This window comes from Setaria italica, chromosome III (genome assembly GCF_000263155.2).
Source record: "Setaria italica strain Yugu1 chromosome III, Setaria_italica_v2.0, whole genome shotgun sequence".
Lineage (NCBI taxonomy): Eukaryota > Viridiplantae > Streptophyta > Magnoliopsida > Poales > Poaceae > Setaria > Setaria italica.
The window spans coordinates 16,301,559-16,320,230 of record NC_028452.1 but is presented as its reverse complement, the minus strand read 5'-3'; the positions used below and the strand labels follow the sequence as shown (position 1 = coordinate 16,320,230).

The 18,672-nt window shown below is 43.8% G+C and overlaps 2 protein-coding genes across 3 annotated transcripts; one reads left to right on the top strand and one right to left on the bottom strand.

Annotated features, from left to right (window-relative positions):
• The first annotated feature begins 6,389 nt into the window (after positions 1 to 6,389).
• On the top strand, positions 6,390 to 7,678 carry LOC101754696 (protein G1-like7). The gene has a single exon (XM_004961721.2). It carries the CDS (start codon positions 6,576 to 6,578, stop codon positions 7,311 to 7,313), a length of 738 nt encoding a protein of 245 aa, XP_004961778.1. The 5' UTR covers positions 6,390 to 6,575; the 3' UTR covers positions 7,314 to 7,678.
• Positions 7,679 to 14,896: 7,218 nt separating this feature from the next.
• On the bottom strand, positions 14,897 to 18,653 carry LOC101754046 (probable methyltransferase PMT23). 2 transcript variants are annotated; one of them, XM_004961719.3, is made up of 8 exons: positions 18,624 to 18,653; positions 17,894 to 18,043; positions 17,156 to 17,426; positions 16,906 to 17,016; positions 16,609 to 16,780; positions 16,148 to 16,405; positions 15,526 to 15,720; positions 14,897 to 15,440 (listed from the first exon to the last, which is right to left on the bottom strand). In XM_004961719.3, exons 3-8 carry the CDS (start codon positions 17,421 to 17,423, stop codon positions 15,233 to 15,235), a joined length of 1,212 nt encoding a protein of 403 aa, XP_004961776.1. In that variant the 5' UTR covers positions 17,424 to 17,426; positions 17,894 to 18,043; positions 18,624 to 18,653; the 3' UTR covers positions 14,897 to 15,232. The 2 variants fall into 2 exon arrangements, with proteins under 2 accessions (XP_004961776.1, XP_022680504.1); XM_022824769.1 differs by lacking the exon at positions 18,624 to 18,653 and having other exon boundaries at positions 17,894 to 18,602.
• Positions 18,654 to 18,672: the final 19 nt, after the last annotated feature.

Sequence of the window (18,672 nt, the reverse complement as noted above, 5' to 3'; positions counted from 1 at the left end):
AGAACCCCCCTAAACCCCACCACCGATGCCAGACGAGCACGGGAGAAATTTATCCTATATTATTTTTTCATGAGCCAAGATGAAACTTGATCTTTAATCGTAAATTTGATCAAACCAAAGCAAAATCTAGTGAACCCTAGGATGTACTGTTGGTGATAGTTTCTATACAAATGCATAGCGTGGAAAATATATTCAAGATAAATCAAATAACCATCACTAGGTTAGAAACGATGTATTATAGCATTTAAGATTTTCTTTTTGTGTTGCCGAGCCTGACAGCACAAAGGGCCTTGGGACCAACATGTTGAAAACCGCTAGCATGGCTTGTGCTGGCGGTCTTGACTAGATGGCAACACAAATGCAACATATTTGTGGTGGCGGTTGCTTAGTCAACTGGCAGCACATAAGATTTTGTAGGTATGTCTCATCATGTAGTTGGTATTTTGTACTTAGTGATAATCTTTCGTCAATTGATTTTCTTATCTAATTTATAGATTTTGTGAAATTAATACTCAATGTAATGTAATATGCAAATGCAAATAAAAGATAATGTATAATAAAGTATGCAATAATGACTTTATTAGTTTCAACACCTACATTGTTACCGAGGTTAGGTGCCAATGATGACTTTGTTAATTTTAAAATCTATCGGTCTAGTCTCATGTATACATTTATAAGATGGGTGAGTGTGTGTGTATGATTATACTGTGGTTAAGAAAAATGTTTAATCCGGTGGCTACTATGTTGTATAAATACTCCATCTGTCCTAAAAAAAGTTTTTCTAGTTTATTCTAAGTCAAACTTTCTTAAGTTTAATCAAATTTATAGCAAAAGGTATCAACTTTTATGAATTCAATTAGGTATCTTATCTTACTATTACTAATCAGTGACTCTTTTAGAGGCTTCACGTTAATCCTCATAAGAGACCTTAACGAAAAATCAGAAATATTTGGCCATTAATCCAATATACTAATCATAATAGCCATTGAATCTATTATATTTCTAAAAATTACCCACCTACCCCTAAATCTATATCTAAGTTACCAATCTTAGCATTATAAAAAACTAAAGTAACCCTTAATCTCCATCTAAATTACCACCTATGTCATTATAAAAAATTAATCTAAAATAGCCCCTACATTTACATCTATATTTATTAAAAAACTATAGTGACCCATTAATCTAAATTCTAAAACTACCTCTATTAATATAGAAGATACTAACTTAAGGCATACATGCATGGTGTGTCTGACCATGTAGACCATGTATAGGACAGAAGAAGTGATGAGAATAAAATTTGTCGATTTCCATGTTAAGCACTTAGCTCAAAGAGTTCAATTAAAACACATGTTTGCAAGCACATATAGTGGTGTGATATAAGTTAGAAAAAAACTATAAATATGGATAAAAATGTATAGAAAGCCAATATATTACAATGGAATAAAGATAAGGTTTTCAATCTATGAGTATTGTGTTACAATATTTAACTAATGAGAGAAATAAATACAATAACATAAGTAATTATGGTTATTAGTTATGAGCCACAATTTTTTCATGAATTTCTATTACATATGTCAATATGTCACTAATGATTACTTGCTTTCTCGCATGAGTTGATGGGCTAGTATTGTGAAAATATATTACATGATAATCTGAAGATACTTGTTTGATATCATAAATATTATATAAATTTTACTACATTTAAAAAGTTTGAAACAAAACTAGAATGTTTTTTTAAAATGAGAGAGCATATTTTCGTGACGTCCAGCTCTCGTCCTGCCCGTGTGGCTGCGTCCCCACTGAATGACGTCAGCTCTCGGTGTGCATAGCGTTAGCCGTCAGGCAGCCTGCAGTTACAGTCAGGGCGCAGGTAGCGAGCTCACTGCTCACGGTCAAACTCAAATCCTATTCAGCTTCCGGAACCCGGGCGGCGGTGCGCCCGCGCGCGCCGCCCCTCTCGAACGGCACCTGAGTGAGAATTTTAGCAACGCGCATTCCTGCCACGCGCGCGCCGGTCGTAATCTGGCGAGAGAAAACTTGGCCGCCGCGTTGGCAGTTTTTACCCCTTCCTGTCCAGATGGGGTTAAGAAGCTAACCAATTTGCGAAGTAAAATAAGCATCAATCAGGCTAGTGCTCGGCGAAAGTAGATTAAAGCTGCTGATCGCCACCCGGCCCAGCCTATCTCGGCGGATCCGTGACGTACGCGCAAATCGCAATCGGGACTACTGCAGCAGCCAGCCCAGCTTAGGTCCTGTTTAGTTGTCCGAATCAAAATCAGTACTGTAGCATACTGTAGTGTTTCATTTGTATTTGTGAATTATTGTCCAAACATTGACTAATTAGGCTCAAAAGATTCGTCTCGCAAAGTACAACAAAACTGTGCAATTAGTTTTTAATTTCGTCTGTATTTAATACTCCATGCATGTACCGCAAGTTTGATATGATAGGAAATCTTCTTTTTGCATAGTGCCGGTTGGAATTTTAGAGGTAACTAAACAAGACCTTGTCTGCTTTCCGTCGGAGTCAGCTGCTTTCCGTCGGAGTCTGCTTCGGGATAGAAAGGTGAGGTTAACCTAGCTAGGGGAATCCTCGTAGGTATTTGACCGGCTGCGGCTGGAATTAACCAGCACTGAGTACTGTTGCTTGGTCCCATGATCACGTATATGATTCACGTTTGAAATGCACAAGGGAGAACGATTTGGCGCCGCAAAGGGCCATCTTTTAGTCTAGGAGATGCATGCATGTACATGCATATGTGTGCATGTGCATCCATGCTGATGGAACTTTGCGACCTGAATCTGATGGAACTTCTGGATCGAGTAGCGAATGAGCAACCTGTGTGAACTCACAGTTGTTAAATTCTCTAGCTTGAGCCATTTTCAGTACTGATCAGTACAGTAGGCCGGAGGCTTTGTTCAAGCAGCTTGAGCGGATGAAGCGATTTCAGCCAGACACGTGTGTACGTGTGGAACTGAAGTTTCTTGGAAGAAATGCTCTCGGCTATGCAGCTCCCAGGTGAGGTAGGCTCTTGAGTACTGTCGAGAATGTTTCGGGCTAAAAATGCAGAGACATGGACGTCTCGCCTAATATTTCAAATTCTTTGACTACTTTATGCAGGAAAGGACACCATCGAGTTGGCAGTCTTCCACTAATAATCCAATGCAGTTACTATCATCCGATGGAAAAGGAGGTAGAGAGAATAGCAAGTTATGCCCAGCTGCTGCCAAACAATTCCCATTTTTCCTGTGTAAATCAGCGGTTTGTTGGCTGCCATGGAAACAAGGCAAAACCGCACGTCTCCTCGTTGAAAACATGCTAGCTGCTGAAAATTTCAGAGGCTGATCAAGTAAGTGAGATGGTACACCCTCATACGGTGAATACATTTACAAAGATGTCTGTATTTCAGCAATCTTTTCTCCCATTTTATCTTTTTTTTATTACCTGCAAGGTTCTCCCAGGCTATCTGCAGATTGCCAGTGGCAATGCCTTAACTTGGAAGCAAAAATGCACTACATGAAGAGCAGAAGCACTTATGCTTCATGCTGCAGTCCAATTTTCAGTTGACTGGAATTTCAGTGGGCTATACTCGAGTCCAATCCACTCAGCACTGAGCCTTCTTGGTCAACTTATACGTGGACTCGTGGAATACTCAACTTAGGCTATTTTCAGCAGAGAGTTTCATATATAGGATTGTGTTCAACATTGCCTCATCATCTACACATATTTTTCTTGATGAATGAAACCATACCTCCAATGCATAGTTTCATAGTTTCATGTCACAATTTCAATAAGGCATAGACATTAATTACAATGCAGTGGTTTGGATAAAATTTTTTGAAATGAAACTTTGTAGTCCTCAGTGGCAGTTCAAAACATTTCATCGTGATAAAACCCATCTCTTCTTTCTCCTCATAAATAATCTCCCATTTCATCACATTTGCTAACGTGTCACATCATTATACGAATATGCGGATGACCATTTTTGGGAGCTGGTGAACTATAGCTCCACAAATTAAATACACATGTTTAAACCACTTTATTTTGAAAAACAAACTTCAAACCAAATTTGTGTTGATCTTGGAGGGATGTTCCCAAAAAAATGGATATATATCTTGGCTGGAATAAGCCTATGCAAATTTGGCCTAACCCAATAAAGCCTGCCGAGATAGGCCCGGTAACACTGTGCAAGCATGGGTAGAGCAAGCCCGTGAACTCCCCGGGTTTAGTTTAGCCTGACTGGATCGTAGCCAAAAACTCGAGCTCAACGCTGCCTATAGTTGGATAGTTGGGTATGGGGCACGAATTTTAGGCTCAAAAAATATATATAGCTTTTTGCCAGCCCGACCCGAGCCTAGCCCAACCCACATTTCAAGTCTATGAATAGCCCTAGAGGAAAAAAAAGGGTGCAGCAATAAAGCAAAGAAGAGGAACAACAAAAATTCAAGATTAGTTAAGTTGGAATAATGATTACATATCAAGAAGAAAATAGGAGGAATCAAGCGCAAGGACCCAAATAGTGTTGGTGGACAAATGTGTGTACAACCACAACTGATAGTGGCATTTCACAGCAACAAAACTAACCTCGGTTCCAAAGAATGCAAGGGCTGGGAATTTTTAATATATTTGATCCTTTTTATTTAAAAAATTAATAGCAACACATATCAAAACTAAACTTTGAAGAAGTATCACCTTTGGTCACACCAACGTTATTGACCCCTCAACTTAGGTTGTGCCCACCAGAAGTGAGTCACACCAAACATTTTGGCATGACCTAAAACATATTTCCTAAAAAATTAGTTTTACATGTGCTATTATCAAGATTTTATAATAAAGAATGCTAAATAAAAAAATACCACAGGGGCTGCAAAACATACTGTGACAGTTTTCAGTGAGATAATAGCAATTAAAATTAGTGGTACTTCGCTACCCCTTATTATATTTTGGCAGCAAAAAGGAGCATATGCTATTCATCGCTCAATAGATAAGCTCAGATCAAAACTGGGTCTACAGAAAGATAAAATCAAATCAAAATGCGTCCTATAAAGCAGCAAGCAATATTATCTTTTGTATTCCCTTTCAAAAGAAAGCAACGTTATCGTGCACAGCACAGGTATACTATAGTTCTGTTACTGTCATGACCCTTTACTTTTTTAACAGCTACACAGATCCTGCTCACATAGCAAATTGCAAAAAACTTAATTGGAAAGTGACACATGAAGTCCAGGTGAGGATGTTTGATAAACAGAGACACGCAAAAGATTTAGATGGATCAGGGGGATAAATAAAACAGAGGAGCGCGTGACCGGCGTCTGTACAAACTGCATTTTTCTCCTGTAGCTGATGGCTGTTTGCTTGGAGCCTTTGAGAATACAACTTACACATAACACCCGGTCAATATTCTAAATCTAATACTCCCTCCGCCGTCCATACATATTAGTTGCTATTCTGTTTTCCCCCTAACTTTAACCTTTCCATCTTTGATCACCAATTTCTAGAAAATGGTATAGTTTAACATTAGAAGATTTTTCCTTTTAGATTCACTATGGGATGTACTTTCATGATACATAATTTGCATATTCTTAAACTATACGAATTTCTAGAAATTTTTGAAGCAGTTTCAAATTTTTTTTGAAGCGGCTAGAAATTGATAATCAAAGATATAAATACTCAATTTAGGATAATCATAGAACGGCAACTAATTTGAACCGGAGGGAGAATTGAATGTTTTAGCACACAGCTGTACGACTCTTTTTTATGTAATTTTATCAGCAGGACCTAAACTAGTTTATTACTTTATTTCAATTTTTTATATAAGATAACAAAAACATCCGACTCGGTGCATCTTTGGGGGAAAAAAGGGGTCCATTTCGACGGTGAAGTGCGGAGGATCGGAAAAGGAACGAAATGCAAAAGCTTGAAAACAACGTCCTCTCTGTATAGTGTATAGAAAAAGAAAAGGGGGTTTAAGAAGAATGTGTAGCTAGCCGAAACTTGAAATAGTACAAGGCTACAAGCCCTTCATGGCTATTCCCGTCCGACAAGCACCCTGGATGACACCGATGACACAGTACGCCACCACACCCCGGGGCCTATGAACGGTAGCCACATCTGACGCGCTCGAATGGTCGTACCACCTCGGCCGCCGGCGACGCCGCAGGCCGCAGCTGCCTGCCCCGCGGCAGCCCGGCACTGCTCACCTATACGCCGCCCGCCGTACGCGCGTGCGTGATCCCATGATCCCGCCCACGTACGCGTACGTACCCCCTACGCCGAGAGAGAGACGCGGACGCGGGGCCCCCCCACGTGAATGCCCGCCGGCCCCCACCCTCCACGCGCCTCCGCCTATCACCCTCACGCCTCTCCGTCCCCTTCACCTCGCTCGCAGCAGCGTTCAGTTCACCTCCCTTTCCTCCGCTCCACTCCCCCCCGTCGCTCTCCCACCCGCATCCCATCGCGACCCAACCCCGCCCCGGACGCTGCTGGTGCCGCGCGTCTCCACTGATCTCCACGATACCGCGCGCTCGCCCGGCGCCCCGGCTCCGGCCCCGGCCGGCCGGGTGAGCGAGCTAGCTGCATGGATCCCCCGGGGCCAGCCGGGCCGTCCACGGCGGCGGGGGGCGACGCGCAGCAGCACCAGGTCCAGCCGCTGGCGCAGGCGCAGCCGCAGCAGGTCGCGCCGCCGGCGCCGCCGCCGCAGCTGAGCAGGTACGAGTCGCAGAAGCGGCGGGACTGGAACACGTTCCTGCAGTACCTGCGGAACCACCGCCCGCCGCTGACGCTGGCGCGGTGCAGCGGCGCGCACGTCATCGAGTTCCTCAAGTACCTGGACCAGTTCGGCAAGACCAAGGTGCACGCCGCCGAGTGCGCCTACTTCGGCCAGCCCAGCCCGCCGGCGCCGTGCCCGTGCCCGCTGCGCCAGGCCTGGGGCTCCCTCGACGCGCTCATCGGCCGCCTGCGCGCCGCGTACGAGGAGAGCGGGCACCCGCCGGAGTCCAACCCCTTCGCGGCCCGCGCCGTGCGGATCTACCTCCGCGAGGTCCGCGACGCGCAGGCCAAGGCGCGGGGCATACCCTACGAGAAGAAGAACCGCAAGCGCAAGCAGCCCGCGCCGACGACGGGCCCAGGGGAGGCGTCGTCGTCATCGGCCGCCGCGGCAGCAGCACGGGACGCGGCTGCCGCCAGCGGCGGAGGCGGGTCCAGTGGCGGCAGCGCGGCGGCGGCGGTGGGAGCTGCACCGACGACTGGCCAAGCGGGAGGGAGTGGCAGTACTACCGCCGCTGCTGCTGCACCGGCCAGCACATCCCGAGTATAGTAGAATCACTTTGCAAACCATGGTCTATTTGCTTCTGTACGTCTCGCTATACCTCGAGCTTTGCAACATTTGAGCTATTTCTTCTGCCATTTGGTTTCAGCGTCCTTCTTGCTCGATCTTTAGAAATTTCCTCTCTCCCTGCTTGTTCTTGTTTTTTTTGGCTGGATTTCTTCCTGCTCTTTTCTTGAGCTAGCCATTTTCACTATATATGCTGAATTAGCCAGCAGCTACTAGGTCAGTAATAATACATGGAAATTTGGCAAAAATTGTAGTAGCCAGGACGGCCGTCCTTGCTGTTTTGCTTATGTCTCCTGCATACCTATGGTGAGATCAAATAAGCAAGATTTGAGGTTAATTACTGGATCTTCTTGTGTGTTTGAGCACAGGATCTCTCTCCACCTCCTTTGACCGACTGTTTCGTTCTCTATAGTTCTTGGCCTTCCCGGCACATAAATAGTTACATATATGTAAACATACATGCATGTAGCGAGAGATGCCGTAGTACAAAGTACTCGCCCACACACCTCACTTAAATTCCGTGTTGTGCTTATACTGTGCAAATAGGTGCAAATTTAAAGCTTGCATCAATGGTGTTTGTGCCCTCCATCGCAAGCTTCTGGTACAAGCGCTGCCGAATCCACACTGCCACCAATTAATTCTTATCCCAAATCTCCCCGTCGTCCTCCCATTAAGCCAGCCCTGCATCTGCATGCGCTTCTGGCTTAACACACATGCTGATCAGCTAGTTCCATCACTTGACAGTTCAGTGAGCAACTAGGATAATGGCGCGGCTGGTTCAGTCAGTCCCCATGGCTGGACGTACGGAGCTTGCCAAGTGGCCATGCACGACGCAGGCCATGTCCTCCTGCTGGCGGCGTCGTACCTGATAAACCTGAGCGAGAGCGAGGCGTCTTAAATAAAACAGCGGGAGGAGCTCGGATGGAGGAAGAAGATCTGCGGTCGCACTGGTCCCCCGCCGGATTGGACTGACTGTTGGATGGCTTCCGAGAGTCAGGCCCATGGCGCTGACCACACGTGCGCGCGCGCGCGTCCACCACTGTCTCTCTCATCTCTGCGAGGAGGATCTCACTCCCACTGATAACCAAATCATGCAGTCTCGCATCAGCCAGCAGCCCAGCTAGCACACTCTCTCACTGTTTCAGCTAGCTGGATCTGCATGCTTCTTTTCTCCGGATCAGTTTTTTTTTCCCGGCTCCGATCGACGTGCGCGCGCACTCGTCTGCATGGCTGGTGGTGCAACTCGTTCTCCAGATCAGTTTAATATGCACGCAGATCAGCAGTTTTCAGAAAAATTTACAGATCCGAGAGTCAGAATGCGTCAGTTAATTTTGACGATCTGTAACCTCTTTTAACCTTCTGATCTCTCTCCGAATCCCGGTCGCATTCCCGATCTGGCCCTGATCGACCTCATCCCCGGCCGCAGGCCTTTTTTCCCCCCTTGCCGTCCTCGCCTATCCCCCTCTCTCTCCCATTTGTGTGCAGAGCCATGTTTCTTTTTCGAGGAGAAAGAGGGGCGACAGAGCGGAAGAGGAAGAAGAACAGTAGCTAGCCTTTTTCCCTCCCCACACTTTCTTTCTCTCGCGACGGGACGCGCGCGCACGGTGGGGCCAGCCGCGCCGGCCCCGCGCTGGGCTAGGCCTGCCTGATCGATGGCGAGGAAAGGGAAGCTAATGAATCGCCCCCCTTGTCTTTTCCATCCATGCATGGCCCCTCATCAACCATCACACCCTCCTCTCCAGCCTTCACACCCGTCGACAGATCTCGCTGCGATCAGCTCGATCGATCGGGCTAGCTCTGCACTGTGGCTGAGCACTGTGCTTGCACTTCGCCCCCGGCCCATTCTTTCCCGGAGCATCTCCTTCATTCGCTTGGCGCCATGGCCCCCACCGTGCGAGCTCGCTCGCATTGCTTGCTATAGTGGTGTTGCTCACTGAAGAAGCCCAGCTCCCCGTGTGACTGCTTTCAATTCTCGCATGCCGGGTCTTGTCTGGAATCAATGTGGTAGACCACCACACCTGCCTGCTTCGTTCTCGATCCGCCGATGGAGATCGATCGGCAGCTCGACAGAGTTTTAAATCTTGGCTGGCTGCTATTGTTCACCCAATAATTGAAAAGCGTAAGCTAGGTATGGCTAGATGAAGGATTGCAACAAGGTTAGGGTGGTTGTGCTTTTGTTGCCTTTGATTCTGATCACTGATGATCTGGCACCCAACGTTCCTATACGGCACTGTGGGCCGTACGGAGAGCAGGAGAGGCAGCAGCGGCTAGGGGAATTGTTCTTGGAGAGAGTGACGGAAGGGCAGGCATCATTGGATTCTCGATCTGTGATGATTGGGGCCGTGACATAAAAATTTGCGCCCGTACAATTCGCTGCCGCATATATAGGCTAACGTACAAGCCACCCTTTGCTCGTCGCTTTGTTCTTTCCTGTCCTTGATCTCCTTACATATTTATATATATGTAAAGACAGAGAGAGAGAGAGAGATTACTAGCTAAGTAGCTAGCAAACTGATCATCATTGAACAGAAGCATTTAGGTTGCTTGTTTAGTGAAGCAACATGCATTAGACGCGCTTGCATCTATAGTTTATGCTTCATGGCTGTCCTACGTGCAATACCGATCGATCAATGCTGCTGCATTGCATCTTCTTACTGGTGATTGAATAATAGCGATTAGTACGCTATTAGCTAGCCTGTCGTCGTGGTTGCTGACTAGATAAAAATATGCAGGCAAGTAAGTAACATGGGGCCTCTTGTACTGCGGCACTACTTCTATTAGTATCCGGTGCATGCTGTGTCACTGTGGCTGTTGCTAGCGAATGAGGAACTGCACAAAGCTTGCCGATGCTCCCACATCCCGCTGCTATCTTCCTTTTCAGAACCTGCAGCGAGTGCAGGGTGTGGTGCAAACAGTACACGAGTTACTGTGTGTCGGGGCCAGCATGGGATATGATGGACGAAGCTAAGGTAGAACACAGACACGCAGCTTTCTTTGCGAGAATAATCCATAGCAATGGACCCAGGCCAAACCCTGCAGTGCTAGTGTGCTACTACAAGAAATGTTACCGTTTCATTTCCTTCATGAATTCGAGGGGGAGCCACTGAGCCAGCCTGCTGACCCCTACACCTGCTTGCTATCATGACGCTTCTTATTCAATTCACGAGTTGAGTTACAGTAGGAACTGTGATTTGAAACCTTATTAGGGTATTGCAACCACTGCTTGATTCCTGAGCTGATTGGATGGTGCCGTTAGATTGCTTTGTGATAATTAATTTATTCTGATGTTGCTTGGAGATGCAGGTGACTGCGCAGCTATCTTACACTTATAGGACAAGATCGTATCTGGTTATTTTATTGTAAGATAGATACCACCAATAGTAGTACCTGTAAGGAGTATATTAGGAATTCTTTATTATTGTGTTGCTCCAAGGACAATTAAATAGGGAGTAACCCCCTAGCTAGGGGTGTTTGGTTCCCTTTGCTTATTTTTAGCACTTTGCTTATTTTTAGCACGTGTCACATCGAATGTTTAGAGTATCAAATGTAGACTATTTACAAAACCCATTACATAAGTGGAGGCTAAATGGCGAGATGAATCTATTAAGCCTAATTAATCCATCATTAGCAAATGTTTACTGTAGCAACACATTGTCAAATCATGGACTAATTAGGCTTAATAGATTCGTCTCGCCGTTTAGCCTCGACTTATGCAATGAGTTTTGTAAATAGTCTACGTTTAATACTCCTAATTAGTATCTAAACATTCGATGTGACGGGTGCTAAAAATAAGTCAGAGGAACCAAACACCCCCCTAGTCTGTTGTTTTTTGTTCGACGTCCTAGGATTTGCGCCATCAAATTATTTCTATATTAGAACAATATTACATGATTTATCTTTCAATTGCTACAGAAAAGTAAGTACAGTTTCATTAGCATATTTGGAGAAAACAAAAATTGAACGGAAAAGGACATCGTACATCCATACATATATACAAGAAGGGAGGGAGTAATATCGATCCTTCAAAATATTCTTGATATGAAAAAAAATTGTATAAATACCTCTCCTTTGTTAGTTACTTCCTGTATCCTTTTAGCGATGTACAGGAATTTAGGTGGCAATGTGTCAATACTATGATTTGCAAAACGTTTTTCATAGCATATAAGCATTGAGAGCCAAATATAGCATGTAAAATTATGCTGCATCATTGGTGACCACCATTCCATTTGTTTACAGTATACCATCGCACCTGTATGTGCAAATCCAACTGGCAATGCTTATGCATTCCATTATGCTTGTGATTTTCTACTTCAAGCCATCTAGTGGTTCATTTGCCCTATTGTTTTCCCCTAAGATTTGACAGAGATGTGTAATCCAATATATTATACATGCGCGGGTAGGAACTTATTAGTGGCCTGGTACTGCTTCATATCGTATTGCCCCTCACTATCCTTTCAAACTAACAGACTATTATCGTTATATCTTTTTAATTTAACTTTTGATGAAAAGATGCGTAATATCTTTCCATTTATGGGTGCACTGTTAATTCCTCATTGGTAAACAGTACAGCTAGCTAGGTTGCCCCAAGGGAATGATAATGCATGTTGTTTGTACCATTTCATTTTTATTTATTTAGTATATTTGAGAAAATGGAAGTATTTGAGAGGACTGTACTATAGGTTTTTAGCTTTCTATAGGAGGCACGCAGATATAGAATAACCATAGGCCCAAAGCTTAGCCGGCCGGGTTGCGCAGCAGGCAGAATGATTCTCTCTCTCTCCAGTGCAGCGAGCACTCAATATCTGTGGAGCTAGCGAATTTAATCGTGGGGCCGGACCGTGTCACCAAGATCATTTCTAATTATTTTCACCAAATTATGCGCTATGATAACATGGTACGGACGCTTTATGGGAGCATAGGAGCAACCGGAAGAATATCTCAGCGTTAGCGCAGTATATATACCCATGGCGTCGTTCACAGCAAAAAAAAAAAAAGTAAAAAAAAGATTGCTCGTCACGCAAACAAGAGGGCGTCAGCTAGCATGCTTATCGAATCCCCGTGCGACTGCGTTGCGTGGACAGTTTATATGTTTATCATTGGGATTGGGAATACACAGTAACTTACTGTGTATTGTACTAGTGTTTGCTGTCTGCTCCCTGGGGGCCAAATGAAACTGCTATAGGTAGGTACGGAGTACGTAACGTAACTGGAGCTTGATGTGTGTGCCCTACGTCGTTATTACCAAGAAGTGAAAACATGCTGGGGTACGGTCCGTAATCAGTACACATGCACACATCAGGTCGGGGAGGACGGACGGCTTTGCTGAACCGCGACTGTTATTCACTACGGCCGTCGTCACCGGTACCGCTGCGCCCCAAACACGGGTGTGTACCGGCCGGCCAATTTCCGGGCGCAGCGCCGGCCGGCCACGTACGGTCCACGGCCACGCCTGGGGTGGCATGCGGGTGATCGTACTACTACGTTCGTCGTGCACGGCGAGAGAAAGAAACGTGCTGGTGCGCCGCGGCAGCATGTGCCGGACGTGCATTGATGGGTACGTGCTGCTGCTTGGCCGGTACGGTGTTTCTTGGGGGCGTCTGGTTCCCTTATTTTTAGCAAGTGTCACATCAAATGTTTATATACTAATTAGGAGTATTAAACGTAGGTTATTTACAAATCCATTACATAGTGGAGGCTAAATCGCGAGACGAACCTATGAAGCCTAATTAATCCATCCGTAGCGAATGTTTACTGTAGCAACATATTGTCAAATCATGGACTAATTAGGCTTAATAGATTCGTCTCGCCGTTTAGCCTCCGCTTATGTAATGAATTTTGTAAATAATCTACGTTTAATACTCTTAATTAGTATCTAAACATTCGATGTGACGGGTGTTTAAAAATAAGCAACCGAACCAAACCAGACCTTTGATCATGTGGAGCCGGCCGGCAACAGCGCGTGCAGGAGAGGGAGGGGGCCCGGCCGGTGCGGGTTACGCCTTCAGCAGGGGTGTGCCGACTGCGGCCGACCCCTGCGCTGCACGGCCGCACCCATTCAGCAACCTGCGAGAGCCTGCACGGCCGGGGTCCGGGGTTGCTACAGCCTGCAGAAGTACAGGCGGCACAGAATTCATGGCCTGAGATGTCTGCGGGCTGCCCCATCCACGCTGCCCCTTCCGTTCCCTTCCAGGACGTCGATGGCTCGAAGCCACCCCTGAGCCGCACACTCCTCCAGCTTCCCTCGGCCCTTGATCAAGATCAGATCCACAGCCCCTTCGTCTCACCTGATCTGCATCCACCACTTCCGATCCCGGTGGCGACCGGACCTTTAGCCTCGCTGCAAATGCCAAGGACCCAATGTGCCACGGCCTCTCAACCTCACGTGGCCTAGGTCAATTCTAAACGGTACCGCCTTTGGTCGGAAATCTGTGACATTCTGACTGATGGGATTTGCCTGCGGCTAGTTGAAGCCTCTGGTTACCTAACACCGGATGTTTGATACTAATTAGAAGTATTAAACATAGGCTAATTATAAAACTGATTGCACAGATGGAGTATAATTCACGAGACGAATCTATTAAGCCTAATTAGGCCATAATTTGACAATATGGTGCTACAGTAACCATTTGCTAATGATAGATTAATTAGACTTAATAGATTCGTCTCGCGAATTAGCATAGAGTTCTGCAATTAGTTTTATAATTAGCTCATATTTAGTCCTCCTAATTAGCATCCGAACATCCGATGTGACACTATTAAAGTTTAGCACCTCATATCCAAACAACCCCTTAGTAAGGGGTGTTTGGTTTTTTAGTCCAGACTAAAGTTCCTGTCATATCGAATGTTTGGATACTAATTAGGAGTATTAAACATAGACTAATTACAAAAATCAATTGCACAGATGGAGGCTAATTTGCGAGACGAATCTATTAAGTCTAATTAGTCCGTGATTTGACAATGTGATGCTACAGTAAAGTAAACATGTGCTAATCATAAATAATTAGGCTTAATAAATTCGTCTCGCGAATTAGCCTCCATCCATGTAATTAGTTTTATAATTAACTTATTTTTAGTCCTTCTAATTAGCCTTCGAAGATTCGATGTGACATGGATTAGACTTTAACTCAAGGATCCAAACACCCCCTGACAACTTTCTTTGAACGAAAGGGTACTGAGAGAGGACTATTTCGTAGGGCAGTTTCACAAAGGACTGCTCTCCTGCAATCACAGCAGAAGTGCCGCGCCCTGGCCTCCTCTCCGATTCGTTGATAACTTGATTATACAAGGAAACAGCCAGGAGTTCCTTGTGTCGGAAGATTTGGCATCCCGTTCTTTCTACATTTCCAAAACGATGAGCAAGATTATTACTCCACACAGCGATCGAACGCAACTTGTGTATCTGTAGGTAACCAGGCAGGAGGTGCTGGATACTAGCGATTAGGTTTCATAGGTTTCATAATCTGAATATGCGCAGAAGTAGAAATAACTCCAGGGAGCCTACTAATTTCATAATGTATTAGCAGAGCCGAACCATGAGAACAAAAGGAGCACGCGGTCATTGTTCCGAAAAAAAGGAGCACACGGTTATTCCAAAGATTGTAAATGAATGTACAGAAGTTACTGATGAACAAGTATACAAACATGAAACATGTTTCAAGCCCGTGTGCGCATTTGTCAGAACTAGCCTACTAATGTAAGCTTATAACACCCTTGTTATGTTGCTTTGACAAAAAAAGAATGTTTTAGCTCAACTTCTTATCAGAAGTATGTATTTACTGTACCGATAAGTAACCATCTACAACTGACCAGTGTCTGTGCCGTATAAAGAATCTATCTGATTAGAACTCAAAGAATCAAAGAATTGTTGTTCGTTGATGACTCTCCTGAAAGTATGATCTATGTCATCCTGATCTGGAAGCTGGTTTACCGGGACGCCAGAAACTCTTTTTAGCAACAAGAAATTGCTGTTTCACAACGACAGTTTCATAGTGCAGAGACTTGAGGACTGGTCGCGTCCTTTTTATCATTTCTATGGTGTCTTTCAGCACAAACCATCTACCAGGTCTCAGGATCCTGTCGATTTCAGCTGCTACTTCAATGATGTCACACCTGAATAAAAGACACAAATATCACCACAGGTTTCTGACAGAACAGGGGTATGAACAGTAAAGGTTCTGAAGGCGTGCGAATTCACCTGTTTGTAAGACTTGCAACGAGATTACTCATGTGGAGAAGATCATAGGTACGAGGATAGGTGTTGAAAGATTCACACCAGTCATGATATGCTCCAATCAAACCTCTGTTGAAAATAACCGGTAGGGTATCTGGCTGATCAATTGGTACAATATTCATAACCCATAAAGGTTGATCAATGAGTGCTGCTGCAAACCTGGTTCAACACAAGCCTGATAAGCACTCCCATCATTAAATGGAGTCTCCAATTAGTTTGATAGCAATTCATCGTTATGCATACCAGCATGCATCCAACTAAAAATTAAGATCTTCAGTACCAGCGTATCACTAAGTAATATAATTCGATAAAAAGTAACCACTTAAGCCATCACTGAAGCAAGGATAATTCAGTTCAAGCCTTCATGCTATGGTCTATCACGAATTATCAACATCTCACTAACAAAAACCTTCAGATTGAAAGTCAAAAGCCTCTTGTCACATTTCTGTTAATTCCCTGGTGCTCAATGTATCAGAAATAATAGAAAGATATGGCATGATGCATTATGAGCATTAATATTTCCATGTCATATAGAGTAAATTTAACTAGTTAAGAGAAGTAGCAGCAGAAATTCATCTTTACTTACCCTCCAAAACCAGCATTCATGTCCATTATATTACGAATACTTGACCAATTAAGTGGGAAGTCACTGAAATATACTTCTGAAACAACCTGTTTCCAATACTCTCTATCAGCCTCAAACGCCTCTTTGTTAGAAGCAGAATCACCAGGCACACTTGCATATCTGACATTAAGTCTTTCAGACCATGGAACAGGCCAGTTGGTTCTTTCATCCAAACTGGAGGCGGAAGTTGTGAAAATGCAACTATCGAGAGGAGCGTACCTGCAAAAGGAAAGATAATAAGGGCAATTGGTATACATGGCATTAGACAAACTGTGGCATCCATTATTTATGTTATCTACATCTATAGACAGGACAGGATGTAGATGGCATACATCAATGCTATTTGTCAGTGAACCAGTATAGTCATAATCAGAAATAGGCAATTGGAGGCGACAAGACCATTTCCATAAGATGTGACCTACCAAGGAAAACGTGACCCATCTGTCTTGGAGCATAGAGGGGGTTCATTGCTTTTTCTCTCAGCATAGCAAGAATTTGATGTTGGTTTTTGATATATAACAACTGCAATTCCATTGAGAACTTGAGATTTTACCACTGTTCTCCAGCAGATTGATTTAGTCAGAGTAACCATTGCTGCACATGCAGAAAAGGACATTTCAATCAGCATGGAGAAATATTCACCATATAAATGATAAGAGTCAACCAAAATTGCGAGGATGTTGAATAGAAGTTCTCAAGCGAATATGACAGCCACGAACCATTCCAGTCATCCTGGTCTCTTTTTTCTTGACGATACACAGGGGTTGCAGACCAAATGAAATAACCTCCAGGCCTTAGCACTCTATTAAGCTCCAACAACGGTTTTCCACCTGCCATCCAAAGCAGCAAATTAGTTAAGCAAAAACTTTTCAATGTGAATAAAGAATACACTATACAACAGAACAGAAAAATATAGATACTACAGTAGTTTGGCTGCTTATGAATATTGTGAAGAAATAGAATACTTACCATTTGCATACCAATGGACCCTGCACCTTGCACAGTGTACAACATCAAATGCATTATCAGGAAACGGAAGCTTTTGTGTTCCTATCACTGCTAGAAATGCTGGAATTCCACGCTCTAATGCAAACTGTATCTGAGCTTCATGCTCATCTTTTGGGGCAAATGACATAGTAATGACATTCCTGTCAAGCAAGTATCCACCAAAGCTGGCAACACCACATCCAACATCCAAGACAGTTCTTGTATGCGTTCCCCAATGAATGGCGGGCATAGTCTATAGAGGAAGTTTATCAAAAGGAAGTTACAAAACAAAAAGGAAAAAGAAAAAGAAAAAACAGTAAGTTCTTATGAAAACTGATGGCCTAATACTTAAGAAACGCCATCATAAGTAACTTTTTTTATAAATGCAAGTGCAGCCTTTATGGTAAACCCTTGAACCCTGAACAGTGAAGACTAGACAGTGAATATACTGAGCATTAGCAATGAAATTGACCTAAGGAAATATATATATATATATATATATATATATATATATATATATATATATATATATATATATATATATATATATATATATATATATATATATATATATATATATATATATGAGCATTGGCACTATCTGTTTTATAAATATATACAATGCACGCAACTCACTAGGCCATCGAACTACTTGATGGATTTTCTAAGCAGAGTTAAGCTGAGTCTCAACATAGAGAAAAGTGATATGGTAATGTTTACCTGTTCAATAAACTGGATGTATCTTCCCACACCGTCTTTGAATTGAGTTCCACCTCCAGGGAAAACAAGATAATCACCAGACCTTGTAACCCAGTTCTGATCCTTCTTATATTCCACCAGCTTTGGGTGAGGGACATTGTTGTACCAAATCTGGATTTGCAGTGAAGTGAAACACAATCAGATAGTCAGTTGCCTAATACTCCCTCCATTCAGAAATGTTTGACATATTTTGACAGAGGAAATTATTAAGAGGAATTAAGAAACATATCGATAAAGGAGCCATTAGCTGATGTCAATTATCTTTTTCCTGACAGAAGATTTCAGTGATTGAAAGTAGTTCCTAGAAAGCCGAAAATTATTTATCAAAGGGTTTAAGAGTCCATGTGCAGAAAGAGTATTCTCTGTATCAATGCTATATACTAGAGATTGATGATCCCCAGATGTATGCTCTGTGCAGCATAGGTATAGCAACTTCAAAAACAGAGAACGTTCTTAGTTTGTAGTGCAAATCGAGTATTCTAATATGAGAATCAAAAGGTTTTTTGGGGTCCAAATCATTGGCATGTGGTTATCACACTAAAATATTACTAGCATCGCTAGCAGCCCAACCAAACAACCATCCTAATGATCATGATTCATGAGCGAAGCATCATGTAAGCAAAAGAGCTACCAATACTATAAGCGAATAAATCAAAGGGGATCAACAACCAGAGGCACTTCCCTCCCTTACCGACAAAGGCAAGCGAAGCTATCGCGGGAGCGTATCCCAGTCTCTCATG

Bases quoted from the DNA above. Each gene is read 5' to 3' on its own strand.
- LOC101754046 (XM_004961719.3), bottom strand. From the start codon at position 17,423: ATGCCCGCCATTCATTGGGGAACGCATACAAGAACTGTCTTGGATGTT. The intron at 16,781-16,905 runs GTTCGTGGCTGT...CTGCATGTGCAG, and splicing joins AGACCAGGATGACTGGAATG to CAATGGTTACTCTGACTAAA. The intron at 15,721-16,147 runs GTAAGTAAAGAT...GTGTTGAACCAG, and splicing joins ATGAATGCTGGTTTTGGAGG to GTTTGCAGCAGCACTCATTG.
- LOC101754696 (XM_004961721.2), top strand. From the start codon at position 6,576: ATGGATCCCCCGGGGCCAGCCGGGCCGTCCACGGCGGCGGGGGGCGAC.